Consider the following 27,566-nt stretch of genomic DNA (forward strand, 5'->3'; position numbering starts at 1 on the left):
AGATGGACAAACTAATAGTCAAATAATACATGACTCTTTGGGTTGGATAATGAAAGTAAAAGAACAATTAGCATCTAGAGACGGGGAGAAATTCAATATATTTCATTAAAATTCCACCCTGAATAGCCAACAAAATTTATATTACTCCCATATTCACTAGTGACAGCTCCCTGATGCCCAGTCTCTGTCCCCTTAATTCTTTCAATACCGTCCGCTTAACAATGGGATCAAGAGAGCACGGGGGTGGTGGTAAGAATGTCTCTGATCTGTAAAATCAGTCTTCTTCGTCATGATCATTTTTATGCTGAGGGGCTGGTGTCTTGAAAACTCACAATGAAATTTATCCTTTTAGCTTTTAGATCAGATTATTGGGATGTAAATTGGGAGACTAAGTCTAAAAGGCCTTCCATTTTCTTTCTTTTTTTTTTTTTTTCTCCAAGTAAAAGCTTTCTAACACCAAAGTGCTATCGATAAGTCATGCAAGCATAAATGCTCCTTGTGACTGTGCTGGCCTGGTCCATGGTCTTAACCACAGCCCTAGATTTCCTGAGTTCTTTTCCTGTCCCCCTGCCTCGGGTTTTTATTTGCTAATAAGTTAAGTGCTCCTAATGGTACATTAACCCTGACAGATCAACTTAAAAGACCAGTTTCCAGCTAGTTACTGAAGGCCAGCTGGAAACTAGCCTTTAAGGGTTTTTTGTTTTGTTCTTTAAGAAAATGAAAAAGAAGGAAAAGAAGTGTTCATATTCACTCATGCGTGAGTGCTTGGAGTTCAGGACACCCTGAAGTCGGAACCCTTCTTACCAGCAGATTCTCTGGTTTGATGTCACGGTGGACGATGTTGAGGCTGTGCAGGTATTTGATGGCGCTGGCCAGGTTGTACAGCATCCCACTGGCATCTCGCTCAGTGTATTTGTTAGTGGAGGTGATGGCATCGAAGAGGTCTCCTCCCTGAGAGAGCACAGCAGGAGGAAAAGTGGATTAACAGATGGTCCGGTGGGGCCCGGCCTGGAGAGGCACCCGACACGCTATGCGCGCCGGGTTTCTGGGTTCCAAGAGCTTTCCCTGTCACCGCCCTCTCAAAGGCCCAGGAACCCTATGGTGGTTTCTGCCCCCACTGCAAGAGCCAGTGACATTTCCTCCAGAGCTCAAAGAAAGGAGGAGAGGACTCTGCCATTAAACTCCCAGCTGGGGGTGGGGAAGCGGAGCTGGGTCTCCAGGGCAGAGACCTTGGGGCACTGGCTATCCTGCTGGCATGTGCTACACCAACTGCCAGCAGAAGCTCGGATTCATAATCCCAAGTCTCCTGGAACGAGAAACACCACAGATGCATCCTGAACAAAACGTCCTGCGGCCCTAGGAGCTTCACACACACATACTTCTCGTCATTCTCTAGTCTAGGTCTCTTGGAGTGGGCGTCACGTCTTCTTTTTCAACAATGTGCCTCCTTGTAAGGAACAGAGAAAAGGGCCAGAAACTGTCACCCCAGAGATGAAAGAGAAAGAGAGGGAGGAGGACGGAGACATTTCAAAGAAAGTTTTCTAGGTCCATTACTCATCCGAACTTTTGTTTCCACTGTTCTGGGCTAATTTATTGTTATTTGGTGAAGCGAACATTTCAGGCTCCAATTTTAGATCCATTTATCTGAAGCCCTTTCAGAGAAGTCGGGCTTCTCTGACAATGTGTGCATCCTTTTTGCACACGAGGCCCCAAAGAACCGAGCTCCCCCCGCCAGAGGCTGACTGTGTTCATGTTACCTAAAGGGCTAAGAGATTTAATTTGTTGTTGTTGTTTTAATAGCAAACACAACCTAGAGCACCTGTAGGCTGACCATTTTCAAATCCTACTCCCTAACCTGGCCCTCTGTGACCCTGTACAATCCCCGCTCGGGGATTGTATCTTCCACTGACCCTCAGCCTCATCAGTTCCCGAACTAAGCAGATACATTTTTTTTCCAAAACGAACACTGTCTCTTTCAGTGTTCTGTCTCTGAAAGGCGAGGTTGTGCAGCTTTGCAGGTTGTTCCCATGCCACCCGGGGAGATGGGGTTTGCACGGCGGTCCATGTGAACGGCACCCCTGACCGTGTGTCAGGCCGTAGGAGGTGACCCTGCCAGACTCCACCATTGTCCTCACGGTCTAAACTCAAGACAGCCTGTAATCTTATTCCTTCTTCACCTTCCACAAAGCAGTCAACAGATCCTCTTAGTCCTGCTCTAAGACCTGCCTCTGACACAGCTTTCTGGGCTGTCTCAGGCTCTCTATGCAAAGACCTTGTGTACGATCGTCACCTCCCACACCGCAGGTCAGTGTTTCCTATCTTTCACTCGTCATGAAGTCAGCGCTCTGTTCCCATGGCGCTCCCCGCTCTGCCCCCAGCCTTCACTCCAACTTGCTTAACCTCATCTCCCGTCTCACCTGGAGCAGCTGCCTTTATGCTCCACGTAGCGTGAGTCTTCCCTGCTCACCCAGACAGACCGAACCCTCCCCGACTCCGCACTCCAAGCTCATCCAAGAGTCCCCTCCACGTCCTTTGTCCTTCTGGCTCCTGCTGATCTCTGAGTGCCGGCCCAAGGGCTGCCCCTGCCCAAGGCCCTCCTTGCTCTGGACGCAGGCGGTGTGCACACATTCGCTTCTAAAAGTCTGAAGTCCCGTTATTGGTACTTATGGAAGTTCACCCTTAAGAATGGTTTTACTGTTCACCCACTTCACTGTTTTCTGGAACACAGACCTTATTCATCCAATGCCATCAGGCCATCCTGGGCCCCCTGATGGACTCTCAGGGTTTGACAAACTAAATTCCTCAGGGGGGTGTCATGGGAGCTTTTCAGGTCAAATGTGGGGCTGGTCTTCTCTTCTGAGATGCTTCCAGACCTGGTCACACAGCCATTCTCGGTCAGACTAAATGCAGGGGTACGATACAGTGGTGGAGAAGGGAACAGCGACCCACTCCAGTATTCCTGCCTGGAGAATTCCATGACAGAGGAGCTTGGTGGGCTATAGTCCATGGGCTCACAAAGTCTCAGACACTACTGAGTGACTCACACACACACACACACACACACACACGCACGCACGCACGCACGCACACACGCACACACACACACACACATCCAGTGGCTCAGTTGAAGAGTCCCAGTGCTGAGTTTTGCAGGCACAGTCCAGGCTTGTTAGACTGGTCACCTGGAGAGAATGCACAAAGGCTAAGTGGTACGTTGCTACTGTCACCTGACTAAGCATATTACTGACAATCGGATTAAGCTTTCCCACAAACTGTGTTCTGAACTATTAAGCCTTTTCCTCTTTTATATCTCATCTTCAAATTTAATTTAGTCTTAGCTCTCCCACACCCAGCCAATAACAGGGGGTTGCTAATTAGTTTTTAATGGCACCCAGAGGGGTAGCAGGAATGATTTGAAGTTGTTGCTTTAAAAATTAAAGTCATTGTAAAATTATTATTCTTGGTCCTAGATAAAGAATAACTTACAATGTTATAATTACCAAACTTTATTTGGTAATAAAGCATCAATATGAAAATTTTCTGAATAATGAAACTGACCTTTCTTGGTTGGAATAAGCAATTAACATTTTTATCTCCCTCAATCTCAACCATGACCATAACCTGGTGTTAGTACAAACTAAAAAGGCTTCACCCTCAGAGAAAAACAGTCTGAACTTGAAGTAGAAAAAAAACAGACTTTATCTATAAATATAGATTTATCACTAAGTTAAAAGAAGGCCAACAGATCTAAAACAAAGGAAGTATGAAGAATGAGAATTTAAAGTCCCTAGAATGAACATTTTTCTATACAGTAAATGACTGATTAATTAAATGCTTTGTTGGCCTGAAATTTTTACAGAAGGAAACCCCACATTCCAGCTGCCACCAGCTGAGCTGAGTGATTCTAAGTAGAATTCCTGGAACCCCGGGGGCTCACTGGCACACCCCTGATGGAGACAATGATCTGACTCATTCACAACTAAAGTAGGAATTACTCATGCCTTTGGTCAGATTAGCATAACAGAAAAGCCTTGAGCAAAGTACAGCTTTATGAAAATAGAACATTCAATCTTTAAAAACTTCTAGTTAAGAAAATTTCACATGTGAAGTAGAGGAAATAGGTGGGTTATCTTTCACATAGATTCAACCATCATCAACATCTGGCCATTCCTATGTTAAATGATTGAATAGAATAAAAACATAATTTTATGTGGCGGGATGAGATTGTACCCATCACTGAGAGGCAGTATTCACATTATTATGAACAGGGTGCTGTTTTTCTATTACCCTGGAGTCTAAAAGTTCAGAGCTTGTTTTTATGATAATGAATGATACTTTTGGAGTAGTTCCTGGAAAAATTAGCAGGTTCTGCTGGAGTAACAACAATCATACTGGTATCTAATACTTTGTGTCACAGAAGCTGGTGAAAGGGATTTCTTTTACCTTCAGAATAACACTCTTAGCAATATCTCATTTTACACAGGAGGGGCCCAAGGTACAGAGTGGTAGACCCAAGGTCAGGGACTATTTCGGTCCAGGCAGAAACTTGAACTTTGGGGATATAATTCTAGTGTGAAGACTCTTAACCGTTACACCAGTGCACAGCAGTGAGACTGAATACTGCTGAGAGGAAACGAAGGAGAGAGCTCTATCATGCAGGAGAGTGAGGTGCCATATATAGGTTTACCTCTTTTTCCAAAACACACACCTTTACTAATTCCATGACAAGATACAGCTCAGTTGGCACATCCATTTCTTCGATCAGAAGAACAATATTGGGGTGCTTCACTCTTCTCAAGATAGACACCTCATTCTGGATCATGTGTTCCTGTTCAAGAGAAAGTTATCTCCATCAAGACACACAGCAAAACAGTGAAGGGCTAACTCAAATTAACAAAGCCATACCATTTAAGGGTTTCCCTGGTGGCTCAGACGGTAAAAAGTCTGTCTGCAATGTGGGATACCTGGTTCGATCCCTGGGTCAGGGAGATCCCCTGTAGAAGGGCATGGCAACCCACTCCAGTACTCTTGCCTGGAAAATCCCATGGGCCAAGGAGCTTGGGTGGGCTACATACAGTCCATGGGGTCACAAAGAGTTGAACACAACTGAGCGACTAACACTTAACTTATAGTATTTAAAGATCAAGGGAGATATATTTTGCTAAAATATAATGTCTATCTTAAATTCTGATATTCGTATAGCCCGCTGCTGCTGCTGCTGCTAAGTCACTTCAGTCGTGTCCGACTCTGTTTGACCCCATAAACAGCAGCCCACCAGGCTTCCTCGTCCCTGGGATTCTCCAGGCAAGAACACTGGAGTGGGTTGCCATTTCCTTCTCCAATGCATGAAAGTGAAAAGTGAAAGTGAAGTTGCTCAGTCACGTCCAGCTCTTAGCGACCCCATGGACTGCAGCCCACCAGGCTCCTCCGTCCATGGGATTTTCCCGGCAAGAGTACTGGAGTGGGGTGCCATGGCCTTCTCCGTCATATAGCCTAGAATTGGCAAAAGATATTGAAGATCCTTAGAAGATACTTGTGATTTCAGAGCCTACCATGGTTAACTATAACTGCATGTAGAAGGAAGAAATGAAACTTAGATCACAAAAGTAAGAGAAGAAGCAAATACAAGAACAAAGAGAAGGAACTGAAATAATACCCCATCATTTCAACTGACTTTGATGCCAGGAATATTACAGAACAAAATTATATCCTAATAAGTATATAACATTCTACTCTACCAAAACACAACTCCTAGGGTGAACTTAGGTTTATTTGGGGGTCCCCTCCAAAATAATATATTTTCAAAAGAAGAAAACCTTATACATACTTTGCCTCGACACTTGCTTTTCTTGATAATTTTCAGAGCATACTCCCTAGCAGTCGACCTGCAAAGAAAAAGGTTTTTTTTTTTTTTAATAAATGTAATTTCCGATGTGTTGAATCATCTTGTTAAGGATTCACTCGTACCCCATTGATCTGGCATCACGGTGTAAATATTTTGTAAAAAATTCTCTTTTCCGTTTTTAAAAGAAATATGTGAATTTTAAGGGGTTGACCAAGTGTAAGGACAAAACAAACATGATAGCTCAGAAACGTCACAAGCTGTTAAGGCTGTCGTAACTGTAATAAAGTTACTGCTACTGCTACCCCCATGGTTAACTCCCCCCTGCCGGTGGCTGTGCCCTGTTCCTTCCTCTAAAGTGGACATGAAATAGGGGTGAGCTCTGCCCTTCTTCTCCATTTCTCTTGAGGTCATCCATGAAGTGACAGTTTTCTGAATGATTCTCATGGTCACACTGATAACATTCAAGACGCAGTTCACCCTCTGTAGACTTGGGCTGTGTGCAGCTCTGTGTGTTCTGGTGGAGAACTCATGAATGAGGTGTTCAAGGAGTATAGCAAGGGATACAGTCATTATCTGAGCATCCTGTGACCTCTTGAGCCTTTCAAAAAAATCTTTATTTATTTGGCTGTGCCGGGTCTTTGCTGTGGCACGAGGGGTCTTCGATCTTCATTGTGGTATCCAGGTTCTCCAGTTGTAGCTTGGAAACTCTTAGTTGCGGCATTTGGGATCTAGTTCCCTGACCAGGGATCAAACCCAGGCCCCCCTGCATTTGGAGTGTGGAGTCTTAGCCACAGGCCCTCTCATTCAATAGAAATTAAACGAAGGTGACAATTATAAACAGCTCACGTTCCCAAAGCCACCTGGCAGTGCTAAATCAGAGCTTGAGTTTTTGGGGTCTCTGCTTCTCTTATAGCCCAGCCAACACTGCCCGTCCTCCGTCGTGGGTGTGGGCGGGAGGGCTTAGTCATACTGAACCTTTAAATAGCTTCCTAACTTGTGTGACCATTTCTAAGATACTGTAGTGCCAACAGTGACGGTCCACTGTCAAAGGACACAATGCATTCTTAACAGTCATCAGGAACCACTACTTCACAATCATTTCTACTTCAGATCTAGTTGGGAATCCAAGAGAGTTCAGCTCCTTACCTATAGATAAAGGCCAATTTTAGAGATCCAAATGAATACAATGGGAGTGAAGTTGACTAAGAACAAAATTTCAAAATAGGGTTTTAAAATTTTCACTTTGGAGAATCAAAGGGGAATTTCCTAGTCGTATGTTATGGTAAGAGCAAGACAGTGATGTGCCTATAAATTAAGAGACCAGATAGTAACAATGTGTTTCAAGCATTTTAGAAACCATTCATGTTGTTTGCTTCTCTTTTTAAAATATTTATTGATTTATTTACTTGGCTGTGCCAGGTCTTAGTTGTGGCATGTGGGGCCTTTAGTTGTGGCATCTGGGATCGAACCCAGATGCCTGCGTGGGGAGTGTCGCATCTCAGCCACTGGACCACCAGGGAAATCCTCCTGTAACATTTACTTCCAAAGCTCCTTCTCCCACTGCACTTCCAGGACCCTTCACTGTACTAGCTTGCAGAATAAAATAAACATTAACCAAACTGTTATAACTGTATCTAATGAGAAAGTCTAGAGGCTTCCCAGGTGGAGCAGTGGTGAAAAACCTGCCTGCCAATGCAGGAGGCTCACATCCCAGAAGGATCGCAGGGACTCTCTAAGCGGCACTTTTTAAGAGGCTTCTGAAGAGTTTCATCTGCAACCATGAAAATATTTAATCAAGAGGAAAAGTAAAAGCTGAAGTGTTTCTGGGTTTTGCATTTCACAGATCACACACAAAATTATAATAAAGCAAATCTGAGACTGGAATATATGAGCAGTTTCCAGTCTAGTCTGGCATGTTTCATCTGATCGCAGGGAATCTGGACTTCAGGACTGAAAGCTTTGATAAGAGCCAGCCGTACCAGGCAGGGCAAGAGAGCTAGGACGGTGCTTGGGAAGGTGCTGGTTAGAAGAGCGGCAATTTCCCGGCTGTGTCTTCCCCATGGTTACCACCTGATCCTCCATTTCCCTGGAATGAGCAACATTAAAGCTTTGCTATACTCAAAACAGAAAGCTGGAGTGGGACCCAGGCAGGCTGACTCCTCCTCTACAGCCAGACACACAAGCAGCAGAATCCTCAGCAAATAAGTGAGCGTGCTGGCTTCCAGGACACCAGGCAACCAGGTTGCATGCTGAGCCTCCAGCTGAGGGGCAAATGCAAGCAAACCTGAGCCGTAGCGGCCCATAGCTTCCTAGGAAGAGGACCTTGTGGGTTGACTACCCAGAATCTTACAAAATAAGAGTCAACACTCACTCAGATTTACCCACATTTTGTATCAAAGAGCCCTGTGGAGGAACCACCAAAATTAATACTGCAAGTTTGTTTTTTTTCCTGGATTCTTTGAGAATAGAACTATAAAGTCATAATAAAATCCTTAATTACTAGAAATGCATGTTTATAAGGAAAGAGGATGAATCTGGACTATAAGACTAAAAACAGGTGTTAGGATTAAATGTCCACCATAAGAATAAACACGTTATGGCTTGCTTTCAGTCGGTAAAAGAAAACATTTGGCAAGAAATAAAACCTCAAAGTATCTGCCTTCCTCCATACTCTAAACTGAGGACCGCGGTGCCCGTGTCAGCATCCAGTAAGCAGGAGTGTGGTTCTTTGTCAGCCACATGGGAGATAAGAGACCTGACCTTTGACCTCAAGGAGTCTACAGTTCGGTGTGTGGAGGAGAGAAGACACCTGGGTTGCTGGGGAACATCTAGGCTGTTCGCGCGTATGTTCCTGAAATTACAGCTTTGACCGCTCATGGAATCATAGAGACCTCAAAGGCCACAGCTAAAGAGACAAGCTTGGGTTTCCTCCTTGTCCATAGGAGCTCAGTGTGTAAGGTCATGTTCCTATTCAGTTTGACCCCAGGCTAGAGCTCGAACTACTAGGGAGAAATGTCTGAACTTTACAAATTGGAACTAAATCTAGCCTTTCAGGGTTGTACTGATGATGGTTTGGAGAACGCTATCTTGTTTAGCGCAATGATTCTGGGCCCCAGGACAGTCTTCTCACCCCTTCCCTCAGCCCTGGAGGGCTACAGAATGCTAATGAAAAGGGCACTCTAGACCAAAGGGATTTTTGTCGTTTGCTCTGTTTTGATGATTTTTATGAAGATTATGTGGAAGAGGAAACACGGTTTCGCAGGCATTTTTCTGCCACAGCCTTTACTGACTGTCATGGTGATCCTTTGCTTATGGGTGAGGTCCTCAAGCAGAGCGGCGGTGTGACTCTCTCTGTGCCCCGGAAATGCCCAGCGGAGGCCTGAACTAGCAGGGCCTCCAAACACGTTGGTGGAGCTGGGAGAACTCCAGAGGCTGATGGCGCTTAGGACATGACAGGGAGACCCTGTCTCTTTGAGGAGTGAATCCACAGCACCCTTTGTAATCAAAGCTAAATCTCAGCCTCCTCTGTGAGCAGAGAACAGAGGCACCCCAGAAGTGTCTTGTCAGACATCTCTGGAGTGGAGCTGTATTTTAAATGTGAACTTGGGCCTTGAGGCTATCAGGGGCCAGAGTATCCTTAGGGAGGAAAGAACACTGTCAGCTGAGAGACACAAAATCTTTCCCACTGATTCATCCTCCAAATCCCACTTCAGAAGCAAATGCCTCCAATTATAGGTGCACGGTTCTTCAAACGCCTGAGGACATTCTAGGTGGGTGCACCCATGTTGACGATACTGCAGTCTCAGCTTGTTCTTGTGGGTGTGGGCCTGTCTCACACCACTGCCAGAGCCAGTGCTTTCAACGTGTGGTTCTTTGAGTTTATCCTATTAATTTTACTTATTTTTTTGACTGTGCTGGGTCTTTGTTGCTACTCAAAGGCTTTCTCTAGCTGTGGTGGGCAGGGGCTACCCTTCACTGAGGTGGGCAGTCTCCCCACTGCAGCGGCTTCTCTTGTTGCAGAGCGTGGGCTTTGGGCACACGGGCTTCCATAGCTGTGGCTCGTGGGTTCCAGAGCGCTGGCTCAGTAGTTGGGGTGCACAGGCTTAGCCGCTCCGTGGCACGTGGGATCGTCCCAGACCAGGGATTGAACTGGCGTCCCCTGCACTGCTGGGCAGACCCCTAACCACTGGACCACTGGGGAAGCCCTCAACGTGTAGTTCTTTGCATCTCCAGGTGGAGCAAGGAGAAAGGGAATCAGGAGTGGCTACAATTTTAACCCAGTTGAATCCTGTGCTGCCAAAACATGCAAGCAGTCAGGTGGGGAGGAGGGCCGGGAGCCACCAGAGACACCATGCCTGCTCACAGCCGCGTTACTGGTACCTGTGGCTTGACCGGTAATTAATCCACACAGAGCCAGGAAGCCAGGGACGAAGGGCACCTCATCTCAAGCCCTCTATCCATCCTCGGACCTCTTCTTAGCACATTTCAGCTTTGTGAGTTTTCTTTGAGGCCTCAAAAGGCTCCACAAAACAGCTTCTAAAGCTTGCCAGCACCCTTCAGCACATCCTAAGGGCTCCCGAGGCCACTGGAGACAGTGCTACAGGGAGACAAGTGGAAACTGAAATGGGCCTGGCAGGCCCCAGGATGGGATGTGTTGACACAGAATCAGGGGAGGGATGCGATGCCACCACATCCACCGTTGCAGGAAACCCTCCCCTGTGACACATCACTATCAGCAGGAGGGGTCGACCTGGTCTCGTTCATCCACATCCGTCCTTCCAAATACGGCAGAATGTCCCCACACAAGCAGTGTATGCCGCTCAAAACATTCTTAGCTCCCTTTTATTTTCCTGGACCTCTGGAAAGTATTAAAAGATCACTCCAGGATACTTCTGAGGAGAGGGGGCAGCTGCCATATGTTCTGGTTCAGCGGGAGCTGAAGGCTAACACTTCGGGGAGCAACCTGGTGCTTAGACTCTGAAGGCGTGTACGACAAGACCTGAGATGTGAACTCCTGCAAAACGGACGCAATCTAAACCAGAAAGAAAGAAATTAATCCGGGATGAAGAAATGAGAAATTTCTATCTGGGAAGACCAGGGCCATGGGACTAAGATGCCATCATGATCTGAAGACGGGCATACGCCAGACTCAACAGATGACGCCCCTGGCAGGGAACCAGGTCCCGCAGGGGAAGAGCACCACGATGCTGAACTCGGGATTTTCTGCTGCAGCACACATTACATTTAAAGGGGTTGCCTTTCCTATCAGTAAAAGCACAAATGAAAAACCAAATTATACACACACACACTTCCAAACCCATTACTTTGAGAATGGCTTTCCCGATGTCACTTCTGTCTCCTTCGTACAGGGACAAACGTGACGTGTGCGACTTTGGCCCTGGTTGGAGGCGGGGGGCAGTGGAGCAGAGTGGTCCAGTGGCGCGGGGTTTGGAGCTGAACTAGCATCCAAGCCTTGCCAAATAGAAATACTTAACTATCTGAACGCTTACTGACAGGCATTTAGATTCTTCAGGCGTTCTTTATATAAAATGGAAATAGTTCCAACACCATGGTATTATTATGATAGGTCAATAAAACATCCTAAGTTAAGGACCTTGTATATGGTTTATGTTCAGTAAACAGTGGTTGCTCCTGTTTGGGGAGGCGTGAGGCCGAGAAAAGTAATGGGGCATTTTCTGCGTTTGTCAGTCACGGAGCAAACTGTCCAGCTTTGTGGTGGGAGTGGGGCGGAGAGGAGGAGGGGAGAGGGCCTGGGAGGGTCCGCTAAGGCGCTTCTCGAGCTGCCCACCACTCTTGCCCCTCCCCACCAAGGAGTGGCTGCTCGAGGCGGGTGCCACCACGTCTGCAGGAGTGGCCTGGCCCAGCTGGTATGCGGGGAGGGGCACAGTGTGAGACCCACTGCTCCAGGGGAGCCTAACGGGGGCTCCATTGCCTTAGCCGGGCAGAGGGTGAAGGGAAGCAATTCAGTGGACACTGGCCAAACTCAGGACCCTCGTGTCTGAGGCCCAGGCAGACGTCCAGCTCAAAGGTGACTTGAATCTTTGTTTCTAAGTCAAAGGCCTTGCAGAAAAATAAGTTCCGAGTTCTGCAGGTTAGAACTTTTAGTCTGAGGCATCTGCTTCAAACAGAGGCAGAGCTTAGAGCCTTTGTGTTGAGAACTCGGGCAGGCGGGCCGAAAAGAACACTGGGGAAGACGTTCACCCCAGCCAGCCCCTGGAAGCCAGCGGACACGCTCCCTTAAGGAGAGGGGCACGTGCCTCTGGCTCTCCAATACCCTGCTCACCAGCCCTGAGAAGAAGCTGCTGGCCGATCGGGCCCTCCTGAAGTAAGGAATTCCAAATCTAACGCTGGACTCAGGGTTTGAGGCGGCCTTAATCTGGGCTATAACTATTACTTGTCACTTCTCCAACTAGTAGCCCCTGCTACTGTCCTTGATTAGGTACTGAGATCCTAGGGATAAACCTTTCACTCTAAGCCTTCCCCTTTGGCCCACAAGAGCGCCTGGCTCATTCATTTTAAAACATTTTAATGTATTAAATGCTATTTTTTTGTGGGGATCAGTACAGTTGCATTGTGAAGCTTTTCGAAGTTCTTATATTTAATTTTATGACATATACATGTGAGAAATAATACACCAAAGAATGTTCTGACATTCACAAAATGTCTCCCCAAAATGTAGAAGAAACTATTAAGCTTTTTTTTTTTTTTAAACAAAATAAAAGGACTTACCTGAAAGAGCTGGCAACATTTTGCTGAGTACATTAAAAAGAAAAATCAAAGCTCTTAATTTATAGATTGTCCCCAGAAATCACTACATTTTTCAAGTCTGTTGTTAGATGAGCTGTTCTTTCTTTTACATTTTTTTTTAACATCTGGAGTTGAGACATTAACCTATTCCATATGTGCCTCAGACCGCAAATAAAGACACAATCTCGGAAAACATAACCCCAAGTGTTTCCTTTAAAGCTCGATGCAAATGATATCTTTCTCACCTTTCTACACATTCCTTGACAACAGCAAAATTTCCATCTCCTATTGTCCTTCCGACTTTATATCGTTCTGTTATTGTGGCTGGAATCTGGAAGCCTTCCTCCGACACTTCTGAAAGAATCATTAGTATGTTTTTATTGGTAGAAAAGGGAACACAGATGTAGTTGCATAGGAGACGTTTAGAAGTATCATCTAATAGACTGGCACTGATTCAGAATCAATATGTCATTTTCTGGACAGGCAGGCCAGTCTCCCACCCCTAGCCCCTTGCTGACGTTGTAAAATCAACTGTTTCTACTAAAACAAATGATCAACTTAAAGAAAATGTAAAATCTATGGGGTCCATTCCCACCTATGTAAGACCAGCTAATGCTTCTGCTGAAGCGGGTTGTCTGAGGAGGAAGTTTTGCTTTTCATTTCATGCCAATTTGATCAATAGCATTTATGAATACCCATGGTGTTCAGAGACATGACATTCCTAGGTAGGGAGGAAAATGCAGTTTGTAAGGGACTCTGGACCGCTTGACACCATACAAGCATGAAAAATGCCTGCTGTTTGGACACTTAGCTTTACTACATCCTGAAATAGAGATCTCCGTAAAATTCCTTATGTTAGAACTAAGCACTGATCACCGCCCCTCCCCAGTATCAACGAGCAGATTTTGGACAAATGTTCTCACCAGCAACCTGCGTAGCAGATGTTGAGTTAAAATTGCAGTATCTATTATGTCTGCGAACAGAACAGTTTTGTAGTTTCAATTATGTTAGTGCCACTAACACAACGCATTTTCCCCCTTAAAATGCATTTTGAAATATTTTACAAATGCCTAATAATGCTTTAAATATCTAAGGTCATAAAACTAAATAAGCCACACTTAGGTCACATAAATATAGTGGATAACCTTTAACATCTTAGGGGTATAAAAAGCCTTTTATAGCTGGGCCCTAAAATTTACATGCTTTAAAGTTATAAATCCTGGCTTCTCCCTCAGGCAACCTGAATACAAAATGTGGTGGAAGCCTAGTGCGCTTTCTAAATGTGCTCCTTTTCTGACCTTTATTACAAACTGAGACTAAACATTTCTTCTCAAAATAAAATTAAAACCTTAGGTGGCAAAAGGGCTTTCTGGGCGATTTCCATATTCTCATTGAGTTTAGTCTGCAGGGCTGGAGAACGGGCAATAGAAGCTCACAACCGGCAGGCATCTTCTAAAGGAAGCTTTACTCTGTTTTTGTGATCATCTCCACCCTGCACCCCTCTGGATGCTGGAGTGGATGGGATTTCTGGAAAGCACGGTATAAATGTAGGACATTTGCCGCTACTGCTTTTGTCCTTGGCATTTTGCAACCTCTTCACCTCTTTAAAGGTGACATTTCACTTTTAACCCACTAGAAGCCATCTCAGAGGTCTCTGAAAAGAGCAAGAGCTGGAGCCTTTCCTCCACTCCCTGCTCCATCTCACCCCAAAGAAGCTGTCATTTTGCATCCGTCTGAAAGATGCAGCCTAGGGATTTTTGTCTGGCCTACGGTTATTACAGGAGATGTTTGGAGAAGTTTCAAAGCCACTGTAAAGCACCCGAATTTACAAAACATCTCTTGGATGACACGGTCTTAAGGCTCTTTCCTGCATGGATAATAAAAGTAACCATCCTGATCCGTTGGAGGCAAGTCCGGTTTCAGATGGGAAATGGAAGGAGATGCTTCTATGTTTCCATGAAGGGACACCCATCTGGAGCACATGGCTTGGTTTTTTTCCCCCTGACTATATAAAAATATATCTTTTAGGCCTCTGATTAAGAAGACTTAGCCACGGGCTTAGTCAAGGACCATTTTGTTTCATTAAGTAAATAAAACACATTGGAACAAAAGACGACTTCTGGATGGCTGGATTTCATCCTTCTGGAAATACCAAAAAAGTCTGATATTGCATGGCAGTCAGGAAATAATCCTTGGGTCAGTCATGTATCTCATGTAACATAATGAAGTGTTTCCCCCAAGTGGGACTTTATTGGAAAATTAAATCCTATCCCTTCAAACAAATAAGGGGTACTGGTTCTCTAACAGTGGCTTGATTGTATCAGTTTTATACCTGAGTTCCTAAATACTTTCCCATAATTGATTTCAGTCTGATAATAACGTCCAGGGAGGAAACAAGCATGTATTAGGATACAATCTCCATTTCATAGAAGAAAAACTAAGATGCAGAGGACAGGAAAGGCTCATCCAAAACAATTCAGGAGTTAGCAGGAAACACCCATTCCATAACCCGAGTCACGTGACCACTTGCTAAAGTGAATTTGCTGGAGGTCCAAAGAATATTTTTGCCATTTGCCATCAATTCAGTCTTTTTGTAAAGCCAGATGTTCGCATATTGACTTTACTGAAGTCTGAGTGCCTCGGCAGGGCTATCTCAGTCAAAGAGAAAACATGTCTCTTGTTATAGAAGTGCACTGAATTTGGAAAACAAAGGCGACAGTTAGCCCCTTTTATTTGCAAGGAGGGCAAGAGCTGGCCTTCTAAGAATGCTTACGCCTTTGGAGGGTGGGAAAGGTCTCCACATTTGGCTGACTCCCTCTTCCCAGCCCTGGAGAGCAGATACCACTCCTGGTGAGAGCCACGTTTGGTCTACCCCCTTGCAATGACCCTGAGCTGCTTCAGGGTCATTCTGCTGGAGAAATGTCAGTTTTCTGGACTAAATTTAGCCAACCCATTATCCGTCCGGATATAAGCTACGCCTTCTCCTCAGACACCACATCCCAAGCTTACCACCTTCTCCGGGTCCGTCGTTCTCGTCCATTGAGCTGCAGACTTTGGTGGATGCAAGTGAAGTGGAGGAGCCGCCATGCTGAGAGCTCTGGAGGAAAATGGAAACAGAGAATAAAAACTGTGGATCCTGCCCCATGTCTGCAGGTGCTGTGCCCGGCCCAGAAGCTCGGGCAGCAACTGCGCCCACTGCCACGGAGGGGACTGGTCTCCATGCCCAGAAAGAGAGGCGCTCGGACCACTCAAGGGGGACTACCGCGCCCCACCAGCTTCTTAACCAACGGTGGGTGGTGTTAACTGTGCCAGGCTCATCCTTGTCGATTTGGACGTTCCATGACTTTCATTCCATTTTCTCAAAATTAGCATCCTTTGCTCACTGTTTAGGCTTGGCAGATTTGAGGTGCCTCACCTCACTCTTCCATACAAGTGGTCAGTCTGATCTTTTTTTTTATTCTTACCATAGAAAAATTTTTTCTTCAGTTTGATTTTTATGGAATATCCTTTAAAAAAATATTCAGCTTTGCCACATCCTTGGGGAAAGATTAAAGAGTAGGTTTGTTAATTCCACTTTGTGATAAAGACATAAGCACTAACCAAGTTATTGATACGTTAAATGTTATGTAACAAGAAACATTTACTTATGATAATTACTTTTCTTCCTGAGGCAAAGAAGAAACTAAAAGCCTAAGCCTTGTGATTCAAATTCTGGGTGTATTTGGACTCAAGATTCATGAGAGCAAACAGGGTAACAGCTATATTATAAAGCTCAGAGCGTGTGCCAAGTCGCTTCAGTCGTGTGTGACTCTTTGCAACCCCATGGACGGTAACCCACCAGGCTCCTCTGTCCATGGGATTCTCCAGGCAAGACATACTGCAGTGGGCTGCTATGCCCTCTTACAGGATATAAAGCTCTGAGGACAAAACAACACCAAATATTTAATACTGGGATCAGCTACGAGGCAGTATTTTAACAATGAATCTTTCCATCTCTGCATCTATTCCTTGAGAAGACAATGTGCACATATCGACGCTGTTTCTAAGTAATGAACACAGCTTGTCCTAAAAGATCCTCCTTCTGTTTGCCTGGGTTTATCCACTTGGTTGGCCTGATGGGAGCCAGGAGGCGGTGAGGGGGCGGCATTGGCTCAGGGTGCCGGCTGTCTGTGGAGCAGAGAGAAGGGAGAGAGAATCTGTAGCTGAATTAATAATGAAGTGGTGAGAAGCAACGTTGACCTACTTTTCCTCTGCTTACCTGTCTCCCTTCAACCTCCTCCCCATGCCCTCCAGCCTTAAATGTGCACAAAGCCGGAAGGAAGAGTTTCACATACAGTTATTGTGCCCAACAGCACCTTGCATGGCAAATTCAGAGACTTCAGTTTTCACCCAAAGGATGAATATAACTGGGGAAATGCTACTTCAGTCACTGTGGGGCCATTTGGGTCAACTGCACAGCATTCCCCGGGGTGTGTTAAGATGACCATGTTCCATGGGACAAGTTCATCCAAGCTGACAGCTGCCATAATGGGGACAAAAGTCAAACTCACAGCCGTGACACATCTGCCTCCTCCTAAGACTTTCTGGGAGTTTGGTGGTTACTCTGGGAGTTTGGTGGTTAGTCCTGAAGTGTGGTGGCAGTCTGTGTCATGTGCCCTTTATTTCCCAGGATTGTAAGAATCCCCCATCCATCAGCCTAGCCTGGTAACTTGAGCCGTTTCCATCCGCTCTCACTCAACCTCCCCTTGTGGCCAGCAGTGCCCATTCGTCCTCTGTCAGGTCAGAAAGAGGGATTCAGATTGTGGCCCTGTCAGATGGCTCTGACACTAACTGTAGCCACCGCCAACTCTCTCCAAGGCACTGTGAATGTCTGAGCCTCTGAGCGTGCTCTTGTATGAATGTCTGTTTGTGAAAACCTTGTATTTATAGTATTGGAATAGGAGGTTGAAACAAGGCAGATTTACAAGGTCAAGGTCTGGAGAAAAGAAACATTAGTGCTACCACATTTGAGGGGAAGGTGTGTGTTTTCCAGAACAGGGAGATCTTTTATCCCTGGGGTCACTGCTTTTGCTGTAGACACAATCCTGTTCCAAGCAGAAAAACAGTAAAGAAATGTTTACAATGTAGACTTTCTCTTCTGAGCCTTTCAATCCTTGAATTTCTTCCTCCAGCATCACAAATGGTGTTTAATAATGCGGACACACTGTGGTTTGGGGTGGCAGGTGCTGTCCCATCATATGGTGTTTTAGAATACAAAGACACATTCTTTCAGAATCAAGCATTCAAATTAATAGACTAGTAGCGTATTTCCTAGCAAAGATGCCTACGACTTATGGACTCGATTCCAAAATCTTGTTCTTTTAATAAGAACACCAGACACTCAACACAGAACACTCACCCAAATAATTTGAAAGCGTTCTTTTAAACTGTAATGTTTAATAAACTTGCTGGATATTATTCACTAAACTGCCTTATCAACTAATGAATTACATTTTCAACAATGCCACCAATTGTCTGATGCCCTGAACGCTTGCTACAGTGCCAGCTGTGTTTTTCTCTGCCTTATGAACAAAACCCCTCAAGGTTTTAGGCTCTGGTTTAAAAAAAAAAAAAAAAAGTAGGGTTAACACAAGTCTGCTTATGCTTAAAATTGCTTATTTTCAACTTTACTTTTCAAAATGTACTCCAGGTCATTTCAAATTTCATGCTATCTGAAAGTAACAATTGTAAGAGAACATTTAATTACAAATATGGTACTCTAAAAATGGAAAGTTCTCATTTCATCCACCATGTCAAATACAGTAAAATAAATGTATTCAATTTCTCGTTACTTCTGCTTTTCCTCAAAGAAGTAAAGTGGTTACACGTGATACACCTTTCCAGGACAATGACCATTCATGGATTCAAACAATTGCAGGAACTGAAATGGACCTTAAATATTACTTCTTCTATCCTACTTCCATTGAGAGACCAAATGCCCACTATAAAAATCCCAGCCACAGGGTCAAACGGCCTCTGTGCAAACAGCTCCAGTACTGAACCCGTTGTTTCCGAGGCAGCCCGCCAATTGTTAATAAGGTGAGCTATGTTCCATCTGTCATTCTAATCTCTCACCTCCGGAGCCACCCAGTACAGTGCATTTCCCAATAGGACAAGGCTTCCAAAATTTGGAAAGAGCCACAGAACCCCTTCTGTGTCTTCTCTTTTTCAATTTCAGTAATCTTAGTCTCTCTGGTTATTTGTCGTAAGACAGGACCCCATGACCCCTTGATTCTCCATTTGTCGATATCTCTGGTTAATGCTGGTGCTCAAAGCAAATGAAATATTCTAGGTGTGCCCTGACCAACACAGAACAGAGAAGGGTAGTGTTTTCTTCTTTGTGAATAGAATACCAATGCACTTTAAGATCATACTGGCTTATAGGCAACAACATGACTTTGAAGCCTATATGGTGTCAGATCTCCATAGTCTGTGTCTGAGAGGTTAGTATTTTGGGTCGAGTCTAAGACTTCTCAATTATTCATGTTAATATCGAATTTATTACATTCCTATCCTTCCAGCCTGTTATTTTCTGGATTCTCACTTTATTATCTAACATATTGTACTCTCTCAGTTGAAGCCATTCAGTAATCATCATGGCCCTCTATGTACCCTCATCACTACTCCTAAATATACTACCTTAGACAGACTGTGAACATTTTGATTATTGCCTTAAGTCTGATTGAAGGTTTTTGAACCTAATACAGGGGAAATGTGTAGTTCATGTTCTTTAGAATTAACCCAATGAGATGAATCAGTCTTTATTTATGACCTACATAGAGCTGAAGAGTCCACTTATATTTTGCCATGCTTATAAATGAAATCAATTCACTAATTTTTTTCAGAGAACATAAACCATTTAACAGTATACATGATCATAAGATTTTGTGTTTGCTTCAGTCAGTTTGCTAATTCCAAGGCATATGGTATACAGTGAAAACCATAGTTATTTTAGAATTTAATACAATTAGCTGCTCTAAGAGATACTGTGACATTTGAAATGTCATCACCTCGAAGCGGATTTAATGGGAACCAGGTGGACAGGTTGCTGGCACCTGGATGCTTTTATGGCACACCTTCATAAAAGCACTGCCCTAAGTAAGAACACATCCTAAGTGTAGCTATTTAGCTTGGGATCATGTAACAGATGGAGAACATATCACACTTTTTGAAGTAAGTGAGAAAGCTGACATAACAGTTCTAACCACATTTTACCAAGATGTATCTGATGACTATGTGATAAAAAAGTTCATTTCAAATATAAATGGTCTGAGTTACTCCTGCCATTTGTATTCATATTATTGGTGTTACTCAGCTGGGGTCCACACCAGATAAAGATTACAGAAATATCCAATTGATCTGACTGATATAAGCAAGGGAGAAAAATTTCACAAGATAACTTTAGCTCTGTCTTGATAATTGTATTATTTCCATTTCATATTTTGTCTTGGTGTATGGTTATTACTTTGGTAATCTTTTTTTTTGGGGGGGGGGAAATGGCAATATAAGAATTTAAACATCAACTGGATCAATTTTATAAAGGAAACACAACCAACAAATAGTTAACAAACTCTTATAATTGTCTTGGTGATCCTGACTTGAGGTCTGTAGAATCTCTAAAGATGACCTCATGTAGCAAAATTAATTCATAATCTTGGTGTAGAGAGCTTGAGACCCAAGGGACTGTGTGTGCATACAGAAAAATCATACATTTACTTTGCAAATGGGTAAAGGACAATAAGCTGATGACATCAATATGTAATAATTAATAAGGCTCTATTACTTGAAACAAGGCACAAAAGAAATTTCTTTTCCCAAATTCCTTTGTCTGCATTCTCCATAGTATATTTAAACCTAACGTTTATGGCACAGGCAACCATGTGCATAACTCAGAATGAACAGTGAAACATATAAAAGCTTATCATAAAGTTTTTAAAAGACTATAGAACTGGTATTCATGAAATTGGTTTACTTAGAGGAAGAAAAAAAGAAAATGAGAATATTGGCATTAAACCCATGATAGCGAAACCACGGGCGCCAAGATATCAAAAGTGAAGGTATTTAGTTATGACTGTCGGGCAGTCTGCTCTGCCTCCACTGTTCGGCTGCTAGTCATCATGCTCACTTAAAGCCAGGATCTATACACTCCGATCGCAACCACTGGTCTTGGCTGGCACCAGATCTCCTCTTAGAACGGGCACTCCGTGAGATCATCGTTTGAAGGGGGACCAAGAAGCCATCTAGTTTATACCTTCCCAATAAAATAATTCCCTCCATGATTTACTCCTCAGTTTGGATTCCCAGCCTGTAAAGAAGGAAGCTAGTCACTACTTTTTCAGGCACGTGCTCCATTTTATTTTAAACTCTATATTCAGAAAGTAAAGCACAATTTGGAATTTATTTCATTTGTAAAGTGAAAGTGAAAGTGGGACTTCCCTAGTGCTTCAGACGGTAAAGCGTCTGCCTACAATGCGGGAGACCCGAGTTCAATCCCTGGGTCGGGAAGATCCTCTGGAGAAGGAAATGGCAACCCACTCCAGTACTCTTGCCTAGAAAATTTCATGGACGGAGGAGCCTGGCAGGCTACAGTCCATGGGACTGCAAAGAGTTGGACATGACTGAGTGACTTCACTTTCACTTCCAAACATTCCTTCCAGTTGTACCAATTACTGCTTTCAGCATCGACTATATCTGGTGTCCATGGAAACAATAAAGAGAACCAATTAAAGCAAATTATACTTTCAAAGTTAAAATGAACCTAGTAAAAGTGTGTTAGATTTAAAACTTATATAGAATTTCAGACTTCTATAATAATTTTAATGTAAATTATTTTCTCCAACAAGGCCAGTGAAATACCATATTATGAACGAAATAGATTATTGGTTTTAATTCTATATTAAAGTTGGGTAATCAAGTATTTTATTATATATTTATTATAGTTATTTAACTTTTATATTATATAAATATATAATAAAACATTACATATTTATTTATAATAAACATATAATATCATTTGGTGCTTTTAAAATAACTTTCACACACACACGTACCTATATACACATACACATTTTTCCCCCTGCAAATTAGGCAACCTTGGGAAAAATGCCTTCATGCCTAGGAGAAAGTATATTTAAAATTTCTTTTTTTTTTTCAGGAGAAACAGTTGCCAATTTGTTTGATATATTCACTCTTAAGGCAAGCCTGAGAGGAAAGGAATAATTTTACTCTAGCCAAGTAAAACAGAGTTCTTCGCCAGGCAGTCTTAGTTCATGTTACTGTCAGCATTTGATACTTTGGATGTCATGCGATATCATTCTGCAGTGTCTTAAGTCTCACCTACTGATGCTCATCACGTCACAAAACACCATAAATATGATAATGAAGGTAAACATTGCTCCACACAGTCATTTCATTTTTCAGTGTCTACTTACCAAGTTTTCTGAAAGAAAGTCACTGAACAACATAGGCAGTTTTTCCTGTTTATTATATAGTTATTCTAAGGGGTAAGTGTAACAACATTAATGTTGAGAGGAATAACATGGTCCAGTGGGAAACACAAAGTACAACATTTTACAATGAAACCACAGCACACTGATGGAGCTTTCAAAACCGGGTAGTTCAATGGAACATTTCAGCATTGCACTCTATAAACCCTGCTGATGGCCTCAACTGATGGATTTTTAAAACCTGTTGCTGTTTAAAACATTTTTAACACCAAATGTTCTTTTTAAAGAGAATACATATCCAGGCAACTCAAAATGTAAGCAGGAAATATATCAACCTCTTTATAAAAATCTTATCCAAGTTTGCAACATTCATAGTGTATTTTGAAGTTAAATGTCCTGAGAATAAACTCGATTCCTTGCTTACTGATGAATATAAACGCAAAGAAAAATCACAAGAAAATTAAATTTCATAGTTCTTTGTCTGTGACCTTTCAGATACCTTCTACCCTAGCTTCAAAACCATTTTGTGGCCATATATAATATAAACACCCATGTATTACATGCATCATTTACACTCTCTTGGAATTTATCCATCATCTTTACTAAAACGAACCACATTTTAAAGACACTATATATCATGCACCCTGAAAAATTATAGCTAGGGCCTCAGATTTCCTATCTTTTCCACATGTGTTACAGGTACAAAATTACAAGTATTTTTCAGCTGACAGTATAACAAACTGCATCAGGCAACTGGTATATTGAACTCAGTATATCTCTAATTTTCACAGTACACTTCTGTGGGATACTGTTGTTACTGACATGCACAATTAGAGATGCTAATCAGGCTAATGCAAATATGCATAAATAGACAACGTATGCATATATAGTATATTCACTCAGTTAACAGTTTCTAGTGTGTATATATTTATACAGATATATACACACATGGCAAGTATAGTAAGCTTACTACTGAAAATACATGAACAGTTTTGAATCATGTTTGAAAGAACATACAGAACTGCCTTATAGGTTATCTGGCTCCGTTATGAAACTTAGTTCAAATCAAATATAGTTTGGATTTTCTTCTATTCATGTTTCAGTACAATACCCAGCTACTCACAACCCTATAAAATCAGCTTTTTAAATGAATATTGATTGACAATTGCCACATATCATACACATCAGAGAAACATCAGTGATAGTATATAATCACTTTAATAGTTGACTATCAAGTCACAACAATATAAGTATTAATGAATGCTTATATTTAATAGTTAATAAAACACTGAATTTGTCTGAATTTGAAATTTTTTGTTTGTTTATCTGGTTTCCAAATTGTTTAAATCAGTATATCTGCCTATTATTTGGAACCATTTTGTCATACTAGTTTAGCAAACTACCTTTGAACTTAAACATGCCCCAATTAATATGTCATGTGTAATGATTTATGACAGAAAGGTTTTACATACAATTCCACAAGAGCCAGTAACTTACAAGGCTGTGTCACAAATACCATACTTTACTATTCATGGTCTACACAATACTTACATAATACTTACATAAGCACACCCATATACACACTGACCCTTGCTAATTTATACGAATGCCTACACACCTGGGTAGATATATGCCACATATGAAAAATTTAGTAGTTCAATAGCTAAAATGTTTGGAATTATTTTTCAAGGATATTATTCTATATATTATTTGTTTTAAGAAATGCGGTTTTTAGATTTCATTGTTTTTAAATGAAAAAAAAATCATGTATAGATTTACACTGGATGTAACCAAAACCTCTGCTGGTTAACACAGGGAACCCATATGGCAATTGAATGCTGGTTCAAAATATTTTTAGAAGCGACTTGATTTTTTAAAATATTTAGATGAGCTAATTTAAGAACACAGGGGTGTGTGTAAATGGGTGGACCTGAAACTTCTTAAAAGTCTACGACAGTATGAAAACACGGAAATTTCTGCCCCATCCCACCCCCACCTAATTAATTAAGCAAGGCAAAGAAGAAACAGCCATGTGGCTTTCAGAACCAGTCTTTTGAGTTCACAATGAAGTTTATACTTGATAAATGATTAGGATTTGCCTTTCTAAAATGCTAAAAGCAGGAGTATATTTATTACATTGTTCTCTATGATGACTAAAGGAAAAAGAATAAGTGCAAATGAAAAAAAGTATCCAATTTTTACCTAGAGTGCAGTGTCTTCACAGAACATTTCAGGTTTACCATAAGAACAAAAATGCATTGCTTTTCCTGGAGGTCTCTTCTGCCCAGGAGAACAATTTAAAAATTCAGTGTCTAATATTCTAAAAAGAATTCTGAAAGTAAGTAAATCTTAAGTGCCTATAAATCATCAATTCAGTTCCACCAAAAAACTGAAAACATCTAGTTTGATGCTAAGGATTTTTTCATATATATTTCTGTTTTAGTATAATGGAATTATGCTCTGCATAGAAAGAGATCTCAAAGTCTATAAATGGTGTGCTGTTTCAATCTCTGAGGGATTTTAGTTTCAAAAAGTAAATGATATATATTGCCTCTGAACAGTCCTTTAATAAAAGTCATATGTTCAAAAGATTAAATGCCGTGGAATAGCATTTCCCTCAGAACCGCTTGAATGGAAAGTTGGCCATGATATCTATCGGCAATTAGCACAAGTCCAGTTCCTTTTTGCCATGTCTAAACAAAGCCCTGGGCTTCATATCAGTTGGCGATATCTGCCACTTACACAGAACAAATAGCGTTTATTGGACCTTTCTAAGCAGTAGCTGTCCAAAAGATTGACAGTTCAGGGAAGTTAAAATCACTAGAATTTATTTTTGTTCTGGACTATCTGACCCCCACCAGATTTAAGGTAACTGTTTCACTGCTTTCTTTGCGTTTTTGACAGTTCAGTCAAATACATACTAATCTCTTATGGACTCAACTGTATTAAGTAATGCATTTTACGAAGACATAACTAGAACAGACACCAGCACAGGCAACCTCACAGATGTTTACTGTTTCAGCTAAAACAAAGCAGCCTTTTGATCTCAGCAGGAGTCTCTGTTCACAATTTCTATTGGAAACAGTTTTAAAACCTGAAGTCTGGATCAGGTATTATTATGAACTGTTCTTTCAAGATGGAATGGTTCGGCTTGCGGTTCTCAAATAACCTGCCAGAGAAGTGTCTTTCTCTCCAACAGACAGGATAATAGGCACTAATTATTACAAGGCTAAATTTTCAAATGCTGTTAGGTTGCCTGGACTTTTTAAAAAATATTCTTCTTATGGTTGGAGTATTTTATTCACTTGGAAAGTGAGATAGTAGCATATGTAACTATAAACCAGATGGTAAAATTTGATAGTTGAGCAATTTATCAAGGAGATAAATTGATAACATTTAAAACATTATATGACAACTGAATTTCTCTCCATCTTGAATCAAACATTTTGTTTTTAAATTCAATTTTCAAGTAAAATTTTGGGGAAAAAAACAAGTACAAACCTCCAAATGGCATCATTCATTGTGAATTTATCACCTACTGAGATATGTCAAGCCTGTGAAATGGCAAAACCATGCTACACAAGTCTTACATCGTTAGTGTTTGAACTAGTAACACTAAATGATCACTAAGGCATGGCTTAAATACAACAGACCATACACATTAAATTCATTCTTAACATTCAGCTTTAAAAATAAATGTTTTATGTTTAAGCAAAGCTGACTATAATTTCTAAATAGAGGACTAGGAAAGCAGAATTAGTAGGTTAATGCTTAACAATGGGTTATAATCATAGACTTAGTTTAACACAAAGGAGTTTTGCATATGAAAATTTCCGAAATACCAGTAACATCTAGCATGTATCAGAATAGAGATTTGGCTATTTGGGACCTGATTTATATAGTACTGTTTAAAAGAATTTTTGCTTTTCAAATTGGTTTTTTGGAAGAAGTCCAGACATTTTTTTTAGGTCTGTATGTTTAAAAAAAAAAAAGTTTCCTAACTTCAGCCTTCATACATTTGAAAAATTGCATACATGATTGTAAGGAGGAATTATATAATTTATAGTAATGACATTAAACAAGTTTTTCACGCTTAATCTATGCTTATGCTGTTTTCAATGAAAGATAAGTATAAAGAGTAAAATTTACTTTTAACAACAAAAATAAAGTTCCTAATGCTTAATGTAAGTCTTCACGAGTTGTATATTTCACATGACAGTTTCTCCTCATATGTTAATTCACGTATGAGGAGTGTGATAAGTAGCTCTGAAATACTGTCTAGGAAGAAAAAGAACTCTAATCAAATACTTTTTATTAATTTGTAATAAAAGTACTTTAAAAATCAGCAATCCAAATTTTAAGAAGACTATATAACTTTAGGGGAAAGTGTCTGCTTAGTACCATTTGAACCTGCTTGGCCAGAAAATCTGCACAGAAAGGGACAGAAAAATTGTATCTACATGTCTACTTCTGATTAAAAAGAAAGCCCCATCTAAAGAAATTATGACTTTGCCTTGCTACACCATTAGTGTGTTCTGACACTAAGATCGGGCCCATATATGAAATTCATCTAAAGCCAGGTCTGGCACAAAACCCTCACCAATTGAGCCCATTTGTGTTCAATCTCCTCAATCAAATTAATCAAATCTTCTCAATAGGAAAAAAATAATCTCCTTCAAGAACTAGTATGAAATGCCTGGATATTTCCTTTTATATGATTTGGGCTTTATCATTTCAAGGTATGCAAAACTCTTTTGTGTATTTTGCTGTTAGACTTTCTCTTAGGAAACGTGAAACCTTCACCCAACCACAAACCATATACACTGCTCCATTGTGTCTTTTACACTGAGTCTCCTACTGAATCCAAATCATCCGAAGAGAGGGGGCGATACAGGTCCTGTAAGACGAAGGGCGGTACAGATTTGTTTACTTGGGTTTCTTAGGTGCCCTGAGGCTCTCTTAGGAGTGGAGCAAAACCGAATGGGCATCCTTGGTTTCTAATGTCATCAGACCTTCTAAAGTCACCACATTTGGATGAGAGGAAAGATCATAGCTGAGAAGCCATCTAAACAGATGCAAAGGATGCTCTTTTGCCTTCTTGGCTTGAGCTGCTCATGAGCTTTCGCCTTCCTTTCTGTGCAGTTGAGTTCTACAGCCTGACGTCTGTCAGTGCCACCCTGCTACTACGTGTCAAGGCAATTCTTCCTCAGACACTTCCATCCCGTTCTGGGAAGAAGAGGAACATGCTTGCCTCACACAATAATTGACTAGGAGCCCCAGCGCGCATTCAGCAAATTCCGGTCCCAAAGCAGCAACCCAAGGGTTACCATTTGTGTACTGCATACACCCAATAAACACTGTGTTTTCAAAACTATATGTGTGGAAGACAGAAAGAATGCGAACTTGACCTCCTTACTCCCTTCCCAAAGTTCTTCCTGGTTATCCAAAGGCTCACCCATCGCCTCCCC

At 41.9% G+C, this 27,566-nt stretch overlaps 1 protein-coding gene across 4 annotated transcripts in view; it reads right to left on the minus strand.

Moving 5' to 3' along the window:
* Positions 1–27,566, minus strand: part of DCLK1 (doublecortin like kinase 1) — a 350,660-nt gene that overhangs the window by 53,087 nt on the left and 270,007 nt on the right. For 3 of the 4 annotated variants that reach the window (XM_018056655.1, XM_018056654.1, XM_018056656.1), the window contains 5 exons: positions 15,623–15,710; positions 12,859–12,967; positions 5,828–5,885; positions 4,709–4,828; positions 805–951 (listed from right to left, as the gene is read on the minus strand). In XM_018056655.1, the coding sequence (XP_017912144.1) occupies positions 805–951; positions 4,709–4,828; positions 5,828–5,885; positions 12,859–12,967; positions 15,623–15,710 (522 nt within the window). Of the gene's footprint in view, positions 1–804; positions 952–4,708; positions 4,829–5,827; positions 5,886–12,858; positions 12,968–15,622; positions 15,711–22,117; positions 26,996–27,566 lie in introns of those variants that run through there. The other variant, XM_018056657.1, reaches the window with a different exon arrangement.

The sequence above is a fragment of the Capra hircus genome, chromosome 12, assembly GCF_001704415.2.
Source record: "Capra hircus breed San Clemente chromosome 12, ASM170441v1, whole genome shotgun sequence".
NCBI classification, from domain to species: Eukaryota; Metazoa; Chordata; class Mammalia; order Artiodactyla; family Bovidae; genus Capra; species Capra hircus.